Source organism: Chinchilla lanigera, unplaced genomic scaffold (assembly GCF_000276665.1).
Source record: "Chinchilla lanigera isolate Chin_1 unplaced genomic scaffold, ChiLan1.0 scaffold00119, whole genome shotgun sequence".
Classification (NCBI taxonomy): domain Eukaryota; kingdom Metazoa; phylum Chordata; class Mammalia; order Rodentia; family Chinchillidae; genus Chinchilla; species Chinchilla lanigera.
The window spans coordinates 1511821-1527514 of NW_004955520.1; the positions used below are offsets into that span (position 1 = coordinate 1511821).

Consider the following 15694-nt stretch of genomic DNA (forward strand, 5'->3'; position numbering starts at 1 on the left):
GAGCCCCCAGCAAGCCGCCTGCAACCTCCAGTGAGAGTGCGGTTTCTGCATCTGTGTTGTCGTAACTGGGGATTGCACCCAAGGCCTCATGTGGAGCTTTGTCTATATCCTGAGCCCTTCTTTATTTTTTATTTTGAGACAGGGCCTCACTAGATTGCCCAGGGGTTGGGAGGGTTTGCCCAAACTTGCCATCCTCCTGCCTCAGCCTCCCAGAGTGCTGGGATTACCAGTGTGCACAGAACATCTGGTTTATTTTTTGTACTCAATAGATGGGGAAACTGGGTGAGAGAACTGAAGCCCAGGAAATATTTCCCAGCTCGTTCTATGCAGCCAGCATTACCCTGGTCCACAATCTGACAAAGACATTACAAGAAGAGAGAGCCATGGGTCGCTGCCTTTCCTGAACGTTGGCGGAGAAGTCTCCACAAAACATTAGCAAATTGAATGCAACCATGTACAAGACATTATACACCACGACCAAACAAGATTTATTCCAGGGGTGTAAGGCTGGTTCCACCTTTGAAAATCAATGAATATAATCCATCGAATCAGTAGGCTTGAGAAGAAAAAAAATATGATCTGTTGATCCAAAAAAAAAAGCATTCAACAAAATCTGGCACTACTTCCTGCATGGAAACTCAGTACTGTTGGAATAGAGCGGAGAGCCTCAGCTCAATAAGGAAATCTACGAAGCCCCTGCAGCAAGCACCATCCTCTGTGAGGAGAACTGGGAGGTTCCATCGAGGACCAGAGACGGCGCAAGGATGCTCCCTGTACTGCTGCTTCCTGACCCTGCTGTGCGTCCTAGTCAGCCTGCTACATCAAGCAAAGGAGACAGGCAGAGTTGGGTAGAAATACAGCCACCTTTGTCCACAGACAGCGTGATTTTCTGCGTAGAAGATCTGAAAGGATTGATCGAGAAAGCCTCCCTGCAGGGCCGGGCTCGGTGTCGACATTCACCTCGCTCACCTTGAGCACACGGGGCTGAGTTCCATCCCAGCCCCACAGCAGACAGCAACAGAAGCCTCTCAGACCCAGGAAATGACTAGAGCGGGCTTGCGGGGTGGAAGATTAGCACACAAGTCTGTGCTTTCCTGGAAGCCAACAATGAGAAGTGCAGTGGGAGGTTAAAACACAACACCACTTAGGTGTGCTTCCCCCACAGTGAGATGCTTAGTTCAAACCAAAGGAGTAAAACATCTATACGAGGGCAACCACGCAACGTTCATGAAAGAAATGGAAGAACGACGTCAGCAGAGCATATTCCACGTGCACATCAGGAGACTCAGCATCAGGGCATTGGTTCTTCCCGACTCAGTCTGCAGACCCACTGTCACCCAGCTGTGTCCCTGGTGTTGATAAACTGATTCTAAAGTCTATAGAAAGCAGAATGGTGCTGAGGGAGAAGCTTGGTGTCAGAGGAGGACGCTGAGGACCTGAGGACTCTGCGGGGCTCCAGGAATCAGGACTGCGGGTGGCAGTGGTGCTAGCAGGACCGGGTAGAGCCCAAGAAAGTGGCCATGTGAGTAGAGCTCAGGCAGGAGAGGAGCAGCACCTGGGGGCAGATGCCATCTTTTCAACGGATGGTGCTGGTGTGCAGAAGAAAGGAAAAGAGAATTTAGACATGGATCTTACACCTTTCACAAAAAAGGAACTCAAACTGGGTCATAGACCTGAATGAACAAGGCAGAGCTATACAGTTCCTGGAGATAACAGAAATCGAGATGGCTATAGGTATGGTGATGTCTTTTTAGACACAACACCCAGGACGTGATCCATGTAAGAAATAATTGATAAGCTAGGCTTCATTAAAATTTTAAAGTTCTGCTCTGTGAGAGGTAATGTCAAGAGAATAAGAACACAAGCTACAAACCAGTGGAAAATATTTGCAAAATGCACATCTGATGAAGGACCGTTATCCAAAAAGTAGAAAGAACTCTTAAAACTCTACAATAAGAATGTTCCTGAGATGACAAAAAAATAGTCAAAGACCTTAACAGATATCTCACCAGGAAGATGTGCAGATGGTTAATACACCTAGGGGGAGATGCACCGTGTCCTACGTCACCAGGGAAACACTAGTTAGAATGAGACACCACTGCACACCCACTAGGATAGCCAGACCAGGCCACCCACAGCTCAGGACGCTGGAGGGGACGTGCAGTGGCAGTGACCTTCAGCCATTGCAGGCACCAGCGGAAAGAACACAGCCACTCCGGAAGCAGTCCAGTGGTGTCCTGCAAAACAAAACAAGCTCTACTTCTTTCCAATGGTTGTGCTCGGAGTATAGCCCAAGGGTTTGAAAAGCTGTGTCCACACAAAACCTGCCCGTGGTGCTTACAGCTGCTCTGCTCACGATTGCCAAAACGTCCAAGCAACCTTCAGCAGGTGAGTGGATAGACAAACTGGGTACACCCAAACAAGAGTATTGTCCCATACGAAAAGAAATGAACCATAAGACCATGAGAAGACATGGAGGAAGTGAAAGAAACCAATCTGAAAACGCCACCGTGATTGTCAATTGTGGTGTGTCAGTTTGACTTGGGTAAGGACCGCCTAGCAGAGTAGTAAGCTCTGGGGGTGTCTGTGAGTGATTGACAGACCTCCAGCTGAGAGGGAAGACCTGCCCCAGATGTGCGTGGCACAGACCAATAGGCTTGTAGCCTCGACAGAATAAAAAGGGAAAGAAGAGGAAGTCTGCCCCATTGGAGGAGCTCTGGTCTTTACCATCACCTTTGACCATTGGTTTCCAGGTCCTTCAGGCTTCCCATACCAGCCCTCCAGCCCCCACTGCAGACCTTTGGCTTTCTGACACGGACACCTACAAGACTGCAGTGAGCTCCAGCCTTCAGCCTTCAAGGGCGACTGGGTCCTCCTGCTGTCCAGAGCAGGAGTGTTGGATTCTTCCGTCTCTGGTGCCACAGGTAGCCGTTAGGACTCTTCCTCCTCTCCTGTAGAGTTTTCCATGCATTTTGTATTGAATCCTCTAGTGAACCTAACCAGCATGGTCCCGGACTGTATGACTCTACCTGCGTGATGTTTTGGAAAAGGCAAAACTATGACGACAGTGAGAAGATCCACGGTCACCAGGGCTGGAGCACAAGCAGGCAGAACATGGGCTGCTCCGGCAGTGAGGCCATGCTCCATGGCGCTGTAACCGTGGAACCTGGTCGTTGCACACTTGTCACACCCTGGGGCGCGCCGCTCCAAGCACAAACCCTGGTGCAAGCTGGCTCTGTGGGTGCCGAGCGCATGCAGGCCTTCGGTGGTGACAAGCGTCCCAGTGTGAGGATGTTGACGGTGGAGGCGGCTGGGCGGTGGGAGGCAGGGGCATGGGGACTCTTTCTGTTCCTTCTGCCCCATCTACCTGTGAGCCTAAAACTGCTCCAGAGATAGTCTCTACATATTTTTAAAAAGAGCTTCAGCGACTTTCCCGTCGAGGGAAATAGTGTTTGTGTGTTTTCATTTTTGCTCTTCTTAGGAGGAAGCCCGAGAGCCTCCCTGGCCCTTGTTGCACCCCCACCCCCGAGCTTGCGGCAGCTGTGCTCTTTCTGTCTTCGCTTACCTCCCCTCCCCACCCTACTGACCTTGTCCTTGGCCAGCGCCACCGCATCTGTGCTCAGAACGCCTCACGCAGCAGGAACCTGCACTCGGCGTCTGGTTCCTCCACCTCCCATGTCGCCCGTGCTCCACACACCTTCGCAGCGCGTGGGAGGCACCGGCTGGCGCTGTCGGTGTTCCGAGCGCCGACCCTGTTGTTTCAGCATGCGTCTCAGCTGACACACTCTCTCCTGGCCCTCGGAGGCACAAGGGTCCTCACCCCTTGCATCGGCACAATGAGGGGCCTCTGGGGAGCTGCTGTCACTCCCCGCTCTCCTGTCTGTAGAAGATGGGACCTGGTGTAGCATGGATGCTGCAGCTCACGGGCACCAGAGGGCAGCGGATGGGGCGGTGCCCTGGTTTATTACCAAGGCTTGAAGTTTTCATTCACTCAAAATGCGCGCTGGACGCTCTAGGAGTTACGAAAGTGTGAAACACAGCCCTGCTCTCAAGGAGTCGGTGGATTGTGTAAGTGTGGATGGTTCTTGTCTTGGGCTCTTTGAGTTTTCGATGTTGGGAGGCGATACACATTCGGTAGAAACTGTACTCTGGATTTCGAGCTCGGATCTTGCCCAGCAAGCGACGTGATGTGGGGGGAGGTGGCTGCCAGGCGGCCTCAGTGAGGCGCAGCTCTCGGCCAGCCCCATGAGCACAAGGGAGTCCACAGTGTCTGACTGCTGTGCTGCAAAGGCAGGGCTTGGTGGACGAGGTGTGTTGAGCACGTTTTTGATATTTTCAGCTCTTTGTGGGTTTATTGGATGTAGCCCCATCGTAAGGCAGAGTCTGAGCTCCGCTGTGGTCTCTATCCAGATGTCCCCCAGGGGACTGGCGCAGTCAGAGACGGGGCTTTTGGAGGTGATTGGATTTGGGGCATGGTAGCTGACTTGCTGTGAGGAGGTGCAGCCCGGTCAGGGAGGCAGGTCACTGCGTGACCCGCACGAGTCTGTCTCCCTTCCAGCTCTCTGCTCTGTTCCTGGCTGCCATGATGTGAGCAGTTTTCCTCTGCCCAGACCTTTCGAGCATGCCCTCCTGCCTTGGACTCAGCCAGCTATGGACTAAAACCTTGAGCCCAAACGAACCCCTCCTCCTTTAATGTGTGGGTGTCAGGCGGTGTGTCTAGCAAAGCTGTAAAGGGCACGGCATCCCTGAGCATCCCTGGGTCACAGCCCAAGGACAGCGAGGCTCTGGATGGAGCTGGAGTCCGCGCTCGCTGCAGGCAGAGCAGAGGACTCAGCCAGCAGGCCAGGAGAGACAGACAGGCGAGCAGGGCTCTCCAGGAGCTGAGGGGAGGGCAGGCTTGCAGGGATGCTCTCAGAGCAGGCCTTCCTCAGGCTCAGATGCCAGCCCCACTCGGCCGCTCCTGGCCAACACAGCACAGAGAGGCCCAGGCCCTGGCCGCCCCGCCCAGCTCGCCTGGCCAAGCTCTGGACCGATGGGCTGCGGTGAGGCACGCTCTGCAGCCAGGGGATAGGAGAGGAAATGAGCCAATCACCTCAGCCCCCACATCCGAGCGGGTGCGGTGCTGACCCCTGGTGGACGGTGATTGTCATTTGCTCCCAGCCGTCCATCCCGAACCCCCATGTGTGACTCCAGGCCTCCTTGCTGATGATTTCTGAAGCTGTGCGAAGGACTTGCAGCCAGAGCTGCAGTGGGGTCTTTGTCTGAGCCCTCAAGATGCAGGAGAATTAGGGATGGCGGCCCTGAGTGGATCCCAGGCTGAGCTGGTCACGGCCCTCACTGTGCCCCTGACTGCCAGCCGCGGGCAGTGTGTTGAGAAAGTGTGCCGGGAGGGAGGGGCATTCTCAGGGGGCTGCCCTGGAGCCGTCCAGGAGCCCACGCTGGCCCTGGAGGCTGGCAGCACTGGCGCTGGAACTGCCACGATTGGGGGCTCTTTATGAAGCGCCCGCTGAGCCTGGCAGCTGCACGCGCATCTAATCCTCACGGCACCAGGGAGCTGGGAATCGTTTCTCTGGTCATGCTCACGGCCCGTCGACAGGGCCTGAACGGAGTGTGGATCCCCGCACAGCACCCCCCATGCTCCGTCCAGAGCCGCATGCCACAGCGCACCGTGGGCCTGGGGGTGCGGTGACTTGAGCAGCCGGTCACCAGCCAGGCAGGAGAACAACAGTCCAGGAACAAACCTGTGTGCACTCACAGGGCCGTGGGGACAGCCCTGGCTACTTCCTTAATCCCGCTGTGGCCCGTGGGGACATGGGGAGCGGCTGCTAGCCGAGAGCCCAACAGCTTTTTGCATGGAATCCGAACGTATATGAGGCGTGCATATACGTGGCGGCACACGCGTGGCTCCCATCCTCACAGCTGGATCTCGGTGCCCTCTCGTGTCTGGCTCACCTGACTCATGCCATACAGTGCCCTCCAGGTGCCCAGTGGCAAGGTTTCCTTCTTTTATAACAGCTGAGTAACACCATGGTATGTGGAGCCCTCACTTCCTCATCCGTGCCCATCAGGGACACTGCTACGCCTGTCCCTCAGGAGGGACCTCCTCCCTGAGAGTGGCCCGCGCCCTGAGCACCCAGCAGTGCGGGGGACCCCGGAGCTCTGCAGCCACAGTGCCAGCCCGAATCCTCACTGGGCTGGGCAGATGGGAGGGCACTGAGGAGCCCCTGGCCAGCCACACCAGCTGCCCACATGGGCAGGACCTTCCCCAGAGCCCTCTGCCTTACCCCGGCCTCTCCTAGGACGTGCCCCAGACACAGGGGCAGAGTGTGAGCTCCATTTGTGGGACTGGAATCCGCGGGGTTGTGTGGCCCCCCCCAGCACAGGCAGCAGCTCAGATGACAAGGGACAGTGAGCACATCAGCCAAAACTCAGACCCTGCCGCTCGGAGCCTCGGTTTCCCCACCTCTAGGAGAGCCAGTCGTTTGTGGGGTGAGAGGGTGCTGTCCCTCGGGGCCATCCTGCCCAGCAGCTTCGGTGGCCACTCTGACCTAGGTGTTCCTGTGTGTCCATGGGGCTGGCGTGGGGGGTGTCCACAGGGCTCTTGCTTGGCCCAGGGCAGGGCTCAGACATCTGCTGTTAGTTCAGTTTGCTTGTTTAGTCCAGCCTGAGTCTCACTGGTCGCCACTGTGTGGGCTTGGGGCCAGCAGCGCTGGAATTTTCAGGTCCCTTCTTCCCTGAAGAGCAAGCATCCATGTTGTTCATTTCCACGTCCTCCAGGAAAGGGAGGTCCTTGTCCCTTGGCATGAACAAGGGAGTGGGCATCCCACCTCTGGCATGGCCACCTCCCCGGTCCAGAGGCAGGACACCAGGCGCAGGGTCAGGGTGGGAAACTGAAACCAGCCCTCCTCCTGGGCACCGAATGTTACACATCCTCGGTCAGAGCAGCCTCCGACACATTGAGCTGGGCGGAGGCTGGCAGAGGTTCGGTGACCTCAGGTGGCCTCAGCGTGTAGGTGGCTGCAGCTCCTGACTCACCTCTCGGGCCTCGGGGTGTGGGAGGCGGGGCCTGGTCCAGGTGAGGTGCTAGAAGTTCCCCGTCCCTTGCTGACCAGACCTTAGGGGGGCACTGGGGTCTCAGACTGGGCCACTGCCTCAAGAGTCAGTCCCTGGTGACCTCAGCCTGCAGGACCAGGCATGGGGTAGCTGCACCTTTCAGTAAGGATTTTGTCCATAAATATCTTCATTTTATTTACTAAGCTGTCTGGCACATAATAGCATGCATTGTGAATAGGGTAGTTTAATGCATCCCTTAAACAAGGACACTCCTTGCATTGCAAGACAAACTCCTTTCACACGTGCTTTACTCTGCCGTGTGACAGAGCCTGTGCTCAGAACACTAGGGCAGGCTTCTGTCTGACTTGATTCGAGGACAGAAGTGGGCCGTGTCCCCCGACGCTGCAGGCTGCCTCCCCCAGATGGTGCGTGGCTGGGGGCTCCTGCTGCCCGAGCCTGGGGTTCTGACACTCTTATTTCCCCCACTGCCCAAGTCTGCCCACTGCCTCCCACGGTGAGTCATGGCGATTTCATCTGCCACCCACGGCCTTGCGAGCACTACAACCACGGCACGGTGGTGGAGTTCTACTGCGACCCCGGCTACAGCCTCACCAGCGACTACAAGTACATCACCTGCCAGTACGGGGAGTGGTTCCCTTCCTACCAGGTCTACTGCATCAAGTCCGGTGAGTGCACCCCGCCCCAGACGCGTGGGGCACAGGCCGAGGTACGGGAGCACCAACCTGCCCACTCCCGGGTCGGAGGGCTGCCCTCAGAGCAGGGTGCCCAGGCCTGGCACCGAGGAAGAACCTCCGCCACGGCACCGATTTCCCCAGCCTGGGCCCCTCCGTGTGCACACTCGGCCCAGTGTGTCTGGAGTCCTGCACCCAGCAGGCCTGCACACCCTGTCCCTAGAGCACGCGGATCCACCACAGATAGCCCCTTACATGTCCCTGTGAGCCGCAGGGGGCGTGCAGAGTCTACGTGAGGCCCTGCGCTGACGAGGGAGGTGGGAGGCGGGCACTGTGGAGGGTGCGGGTCTGCTCTGGGAGGGCTGCTCTTGCTGGCCCTTGCCCGGAGGATACTGGGTGTGCAGAGGACATGGGGAGGGGCCCCCAGGATCCCCTCTTCCCTGCTGTGCCCACCCTTCATTGCCACAGACAGAGCAAGCCCGAGTGTCCCCTGGATCCCCGCCCAAGGTCCTACTCCCATGGCCAGGGCCAGGCAGGGGAGTGGGCCCCTTCCCTCCCACCCGCCCCTGGCTCTGTGCCCGGCTCTGTGCCTGGTTCTTACGCTAGGCCTATGTGTGGCCCTAACAAGATGCCCAGGAGTTGTGCAGGATTCTAGACGTCCCCGCCCACAGGTGTCTTCTGCACCAGGCATGACCTAGGCAGACACCAGGCTGGCGTTGAGGTCACCGACCCTCACGCCCTCGCCGTTCTCTCTTGGCAGAGCAAACGTGGCCTGGCACGCACGAGACCCTCCTGACCACCTGGAAGATCGTGGCGTTCACAGCGACCAGTGTGCTGCTGGTGCTGCTGCTCGTCATCCTGGCCAGGATGTTCCAGACCAAGTTCAAGGCCCACTTCCCACCCAGGTGGGCGCAGGGTCCCGGGCAGCGAGGCGTCCTGTGTCATTTGGGGGTTGTCTGGGCTCCCTCAGTTCCCTCTGAAGCCATCTGGAAGGGGTGCAAGTCAGAGCTGCAGGCTGTGCCCCCAGCCAGGAGGGTAAGACACCAGCAGGACCAGGCACGGGACAGCCCAGGTGTGTGTGTGTGGTGGGGGTAGGATGGGACGAGCTGCAGGGGCTGATGGGAGGGCGGCTCTCTTCCTCCGAGGCGCCACAGGCTTCGGTGGCAGCTTCACCCCATGCTGTTCTCACCCTTTGAGACCGGAGGCTTCAGGGCAGTGTCCTTGTCCTTGCCTCTCCCAGGACGGGCCTGCCCCAGGTGGTGTGAACCCCTTCCGAGAAGGGGATGTGCTTGGGAGGGGCGTCCTGACCCCTCCGCCTCAGCCAGAGGTCCTGGCCCGCCCGGGTCCCCTCCCTTCCTGATGTGCCCAGCAGAGCAAAGGGCCCCAGCTCTGCCCGCCATGCTGCTGCCCCTGGGTCCAGGCTGGGTATGTTGGACACAGTGCAGCAGGCGTGGACAGCAAGCACACCTTCGGGATGGCACAGGGCACGGTGAGGGCCCCGGGTGCGAGGGGCGGGCTCGGTGTCCTCGCTGCCTGTTCTCATCCCCACTGCTGTGCTCTGCTGCCTGGTGTAAAGGGAGGGAGCGATCTGCAGTGCAGAAGGACGCAGACCAGGAGCCCCACACGCTGGCGAGCTGACCCTGGCACCGAGGGTCCTGGCTCCCTGGACACATGGGGACTGTTTCCAGAGGCACAGCTGAGGGAGCTCCGTTGGACAGGCCACATCCTGTGCTGCCCCTGCCACGGTGGGAGAGGAGACTGGGTCTTCCTCCCCACCTTCCCTGGGCCCTCCTACCCACCGTGCCAGAGCCGCAAGTCTGTGAGCAATGCTCTGACGAGTGATTGCCATTTCCTGTGCACAGGGGACCCCCCAGGAGCTCCAGCAGTGACCCTGACTTCGTGGTGGTGGATGGTATCCCCGTCCTGCTGCCATCCTACGACGAAGCCGTGAGCAGTGGCGCCAGTGCCTTAGGCCCCGGGTTCCTGGCTGCTGTGGGCCCGGGCTGCCCTGTGCCCGTGGATGACCTGAGCCCCCCCGCCTACCCCGGGGACGAGGACATGGGCACAAGGGACTCATCAGAGACCTATGACAGAGCCTCAGGCTCCTCTGAGCTGATCCAGAGTCTGTGCCCGCCTCCCCCAAGCCAGGCATGTGCCTGCCCCGCCCTCGAGGACCCTGCTGCGGCAGCTGGCACCAGGGAAGCAGCGTCTACCAGCCCAGGCATCGACATCTCGGACGGTGAGTGCCTGGGCCCTGCTCCTCGAGCACGGAGCGCGGCTGCAGCTCCCGGTGGCGGGGAGCGTGTGGGGGTCCTGAGGGCGCTGCCGGGCAGCTTCACAGGGAGACCCCTGACGCCAGGCGGGGTGGGCACAGACTGGGGTCACCACACCACACTGCCCACCTACACCTGGATTTGTGACTCTTTAACTTATGTCGACCAGAGCCTATGGTTAAAGTCTAATATTTCGTTTCATTTTTATTATTTGTTTTATCGGTATGTGTTTGCAGAACATGTTTACATTCTGCATCACGTAACACATCTTAATTCCTTTTGCAAATCTCCCATCCCTCCTTCCTTCTCCCTCTCTGACAATCACCATCGTTTTCAGCAAATAGATGCTGTGCAAGGGAGTTGGTGTATTTGATTCTTAATAGGTCCAGGGAACTTCACATTTTCTTCTCGCTGAGATCTGGAACTGCAGATATTCTCATAAGACTCGTTTTCCAACGCCCGTGTGTCTTCAGCTGCGTGGAGCTGGTAACCCCCGCTTCCTTTACAGAGATCCCTCTGATGGAAGACGGTCCCTAGGGGCGGAGGCCCGATGACGCCACTGCCCCTCTGGGAAGGCACCAGGATCTGCAGAGCAAGGCTGCCCACGGACAGAGCCCGGGCGCGGGGCACTGTCTAATGCATCTACGTGGGGCGCGACTCCGCGGCCCACCTGACTCGCTGCCAGGCCGCTGCTGTTCAACCAGAGTCGGGGAGGTGCCAGGACCGGTGGGGTTCGAAGCCCAGGGTCCCCGAGCTGTCGGGCCGGCGCGGGGCGGGCCCACTCCACACGCCCGCCGCTCACCCTGCGGACTGGAGCCCCGCCGAAGCATGTCCGCTCACATGGTGTACATTTGCTGTCCACGTCCGCCTGGCCGCCGGGAGCCATGCCGCGCCGCCCGGGGGTGCAGGCGCTCGCCCCTCCCGGGGGCCCCCTCTGCCCGCGCGGGGAGGACGGAGGGGGCTGCCGCCTTCAGAGCGGCGTCTGCGGCTCCGGCCTCCGCCCCTCCCGGGGGCCTTGTCCGCGGCCCGCTCCAAGACGGAACCAGGCTTTATTTTCCAAGACAGAAATTGTCTCGGAAACATATTCTGCCTCCAAAGACGCGTGAAGCTGAGTGGCTCCTTCTCCCCCTTTCCCGCGTCCTGCAGAATGGGCGGGCCTGTCCCCGCCGCGCCGACCTCGGCCCCTGACCGGCACCCCCTGGGTCACAGGCCCCAGCCGAGCGCCTCCCGCCCGCGCTGCGCTGCGGGGTCGGTCCCTTCCCTCCCCCGGCTTTTAGAACTCGGATCCGTAACTTCCGAGCGGGCACCCGCGAGGCCCGAGCTCCATCAAGTCTTATTTTTTCTCGACACAGACAGATTAAAAATTAAAAAGGAAATGATGGTGCGAAGCGCGTGGTGGTGGTGGGGTCGGCGGTGGGGGGACAGGGTTGGTAGGGGAGGGGAGGGGCGGGGCGGGGGGGGGGAAGGGAGAGATGGTGGAGGGGTGGGAGCCAAGTGCAGGGTGCTGACCAGGAAGTGGAAGGGGCCAGCAGGAGAGGCTGTCAGCACAGCCGGCCCTGGGACCCTCGGGTGCTGAGCTCCTGCCCGGGCGCAGGAGGGTACAGCTGGCCGGGTGACTCCACCTTCACGGCAGGAGCCGGGCTCGCAGGGGTGGGGTGGGGGCGGGAGGAGGGCCTGGGCACTGGGCGCAGGGAGCCTCAGCCCCACCGGGCCTCCCTCCACGCCCTACACCAGGCCATCTCCAGACCACCGGGGAGCTGCCCCCCACCTCCCGCAGGGCGCCCCGCCTCTTGCCAGCAGTTGCCTCTCCTCCACCCTGGCAGGGCTGCCCTGGAGAGACGGGTCCTGTCCCCCCCGCGCCGAGGAACCCGTGTCACCAGGGCCGGGGGCAGAGGCTCGGCTGTGGCGTTGGGCGCTGTACGCTCCAGACCTCTGGGCTCCTGCACTTGAGGCCACGGCAGTCTCCCCACAAACGTCACTGGCTTCCGTCACCACGGCGAGCTGTGAGGCAGGAAGACTCCAGCTCAGCACCCAGACTCGGGTTTCTTTTTGAAGACCCAGGAGGCCAGGCCCAATGTCAGGTGTCTTGTCACCCCAGCACTGTGGAGGCTGAGGTGGGAGGGTCTCAACTTCCAAGCCCCTGCCCCACTCAAGTGCCCGTGCCCCTCCTGCACGGGGAGCCAAGAAGCGCCGTCCACAGGCCCGGCCTGAGGTGCCCGCTGAGTCCACCCCGAGGGGCCGCAGGCCAAGTCCTGGCCAACGTGCTCGTCTCGGGCACAGCAGGAGCTGCAGGCGTCGTCACACCTCAACTCCTCGCAGCTTTTTAACCTGCAGGGCTGAGGTTTGCTGTGTGGGTCCACAGGTCCTTCCCAGCGCCCTGTCCAGCCTGAGGGCACCGTGGAGGCCCCGGCCCTGGCTGCTCCTTTCCTGCACGGTGTCTCCAGCTGTTTCCTCGACAGGCAGCCGGTGGCCTGGCGAGCATGACTCCTGCCCCTGCCCAGCCGTGTGCCTGGGCCCCGTGGCCTCCAACTGCAGCTGTCAGTAGGAAGTAGAGGCGGCCGAGGAGGCTGGGGACGCATGCCAGCCGCTGGCGGCTCGTGTGTGGGAAGAGAGTCCTGGGTGTGACCGCTGCCTGCCTCGGCCCTGTCGCTGCCTAGTCTATCTACAGGCCAGGCCTGCTCGGGGCCACCCCACGAGGTGCTGCTGTCCCTGTCCTCCCAGCGCTGCCCTGGCTCCCGTGCTTGGCTGAGCAGCCATCAGTGCCAGGAAGGTGGCGCCGGCACAGTGCCGTCAGAAAACCAGGGAGGACACTGCGCAGCGCTGTGCCTCAGTGGGGACCGTCCCGGGCTGCAGGTGTCCCTGTGAGACCCTGCACTAATGAATGGGAGCCAGTGACCCGCCCTGCTGAGCCGCTGGTCCCCAAAGCCCTCACAGACCCCGGATCCCAGCAGGTGCAGAGCCCAGGCCAAGGCGGAGGCGAGGGGAGTGAGGTTCACCCTCTGCCGGAGCCATGGGAGGCGCTCAGGGCACCGCTGCCCAGCTGCAGCTCTGCCCAGCTGGCTGTGTCCTCCCAAGGCCAGTGGGCTGGGAAGCAGGAGGACGTGACACAGCCACATGTGGCCTGCAGGGATCTAAGTCACGGGTGAGACCCGAGCGTGTGTTCTTGTCCCCAGCTCCTCCCTTCTGTCTGCTCCCTGGCTGCCACGAGGTGAGCGGCGCTCCTCCACCAGGCCTTCTGCTGTGACATTTCTTCCCTGGGGCCGGCTGGCCATGGACTGCACGCTCTGAAGCTATGAGCCGAAATGAACCTCTGCTCCTTCAGTTTGGTCTGTCAGATATTTTGTTAGATCCTGTGTCTGTGGTCACAGATCAGGACTCGCTATGGCCCTCCTGGGGTTGGACTAGGGGCCCAGGTCCAGCCCTCCTCCAGCACTCACTCACCAGGGGGAAGGAAGGTTGAGTATTTCCCATCCCCTTTTGACCTCACCCTGGGTGCTCTTCTGCCCCTAGTTCCACTCTCCCGGACCAATCCTCCGAAATGTCAAGTGAAAACAAAGCCTTCTGAGGCTTCCAAGGCCCTAGGGTCAGGCAGACCCCCGCTGTCAGGGTTGCCTCAGCCAGGACCCTCCTTGTAGGGTGCTGGGGGAGACGGGGCTGAGCTTTCCCCCCCTTTATGCCTGAGCCGCTACTTCTGGCTTTTTCTGCAGTCTCCTGCTGGGGCTGCCTTGCTCTGCTCTGCTACCCTCTACCCCTAATGGGGAGAAAAAACAGAACGGCTAACGACAGGGACAAGTTGCTCACCACAGAGCCTGGGCTGGGCCACGCCAATGTATTTGTTCTGTGTCCCTGACAGCTGCAAGGCCGGTGTTTGTGAACACGTGGCTGGCTCTTCCGCAGACTGGGAGCTCCTGTCCTTCATTGTCTTGCTCGTTTACATTTGTTTGTAAATATACGACTAAGTAATGTCTCTCCAAGAGAAAGATATGGACCCCTTCCCTGTGGCATGCTGGAAGCAGGCTCCCTCCTTTATACTTGCTTCACAGTTTTGCTCATGGACTTGTCTTGTCCTGCAAGTGTGTGGTCTCTGCACGTGGATTATAGCTCCCTTTTATTGACGGCTTCTGGGGTTCCTACCTGGCGTCGCAGCCCTGCCTCCCGAGGTTACGTAAACACACCCTGCAGTTCTCCTGAAGAGATGAAGGTTTCATTTTGACATGCAAGTCTTTAGTGAGCACGGATTTTGTTTTTGTTTATGGTTACAGCAGAGTCATTTATTTTGGAAGGAATTCTTATTTTGTCCCATGTTTACCCCAGTTAATTCCTCCTCCTTTCTATGGATTAGCTCTGTCTCCAAGCCATGTGAATGCAGCAGTGACAGCAGGAACTGTCTTTTTCTTGGATCAGTAGAAGTGACTTCAGCACTTTTCTCTTTAGTAAAATGCTTGCTCTTGGTTTTCAGCAAATGGTGTTTACTATGATTAAGTAGTTTCTATCTGTAGACACCAAACAGCCTCTTAGGAAAAATACATGGCTGTTGGACACGCCAGCGAGCTGCTGAAGCCCACGGAATTGCCGGCATAAATTCGGAAGCATGGATCGTACTGCTCTGCAACAGTGAGAAACTTATAAAATACTTTCTGTGGTTAGAGAATTTATCCCAGGAGAAAAGCAGGGTCGCTGTGGGGAGGCCCAGGCTGCCCCGCTGTGGAGGGGCCCGTGGCCTGCTGTGCGGTTTCCCCCACACCACACTGCAGCCGGTCTCCAGCGAGGGCTCAGCAGGCGGGATGGGTGGGGGGCCGGGGCTGCAGCACAGAAGAGTGCGAGGATACACCTGCAGAGCCGCTGGCCGTGCAGTGCAGTGGTCGCGCTGTCCCCTGCTGCGTCTCCCAGCGGAGCACAGTCCCTTCCCTTCGCCCAGCAGAGCTGTGGGTCAGTGAGCAGGTGGCCGGGCACAGCCTGCTCGGCCCTTCCCCTGCTCACCGAAGGCTTCCTAACTGGCCTCTGATGCTGTCGCTGCTTTTTATTTTTATCCTGTTCTTTTATTTTCAGCACTAGGGACTGAACCTAGGGCCTTCACACTGAGCTACATCCCTAGCCTTTTCTTTATGTTTTATTTTGAGACAGGCTGGACTCAAGCTTGCAGTCCTCCTGTCCTAGCCCTCCGGAGGGCGGGGATTGTAGCTGCACCACCTGCCTGGCTCCATCACTGTTTTTATGTTAGCCGTTCGCACAGGAATCTCCTCTCAGTCAGCCCTCAGCCCCGCCCTGGCAGGTCTGGTCTCCCATTTCCTCTCCATCCTTCAAAATCTTGTTTGTTTTGCACAAGCAGTCTAGCGTGCACGGGAGAAAGGGGAAGCACATCCACTCTGCGGTCCCAGACTGAAGCATGCACACGCACACACGTCCACAAACACTGACACATGTACATGTGTGCACACGTACAGACTTTGATGTTGGCTCTGGGAGCCCTGCTCTTCACTCACCCCCACTCCTCGCCCTCTGTGTCCTCTCTCGGTGTCCTGGCTCCCTGCAGCCCCACGCTCCCCTTTCCTAGGTACCTTTCTTGCCCCCCCACCCCGCAGCGTTCCTCACAAGGCAGAGGAAGAGTCTGGACTTCAGCAGCTGTCTGGAGCCCCTCAGCCCCCTGATTCGGCCTCCTGAGCTCCCTGCCCATGT

The 15694-nt window shown here is 59.2% G+C and overlaps 1 protein-coding gene across 4 annotated transcripts in view; it reads left to right on the forward strand.

Moving 5' to 3' along the window:
• Nucleotides 1-11394, forward strand: part of Susd4 (sushi domain containing 4) — a gene marked incomplete at its 5' end in the record, with an annotated part of 78597 nt that extends 67203 nt beyond the window's left edge. For 2 of the 4 annotated variants that reach the window (XM_005409236.2, XM_005409239.2), the window contains 4 exon segments: nt 7542-7739; nt 8506-8650; nt 9608-9984; nt 10527-11394. In XM_005409236.2, coding sequence (XP_005409293.1) covers nt 7542-7739; nt 8506-8650; nt 9608-9984; nt 10527-10555 — 749 coding nt within the window. In that variant the 3' untranslated portion in view covers nt 10556-11394. 4 annotated transcript variants of the gene reach the window in all.
• Between the last annotated feature and the right edge of the window lie 4300 nt (nt 11395-15694).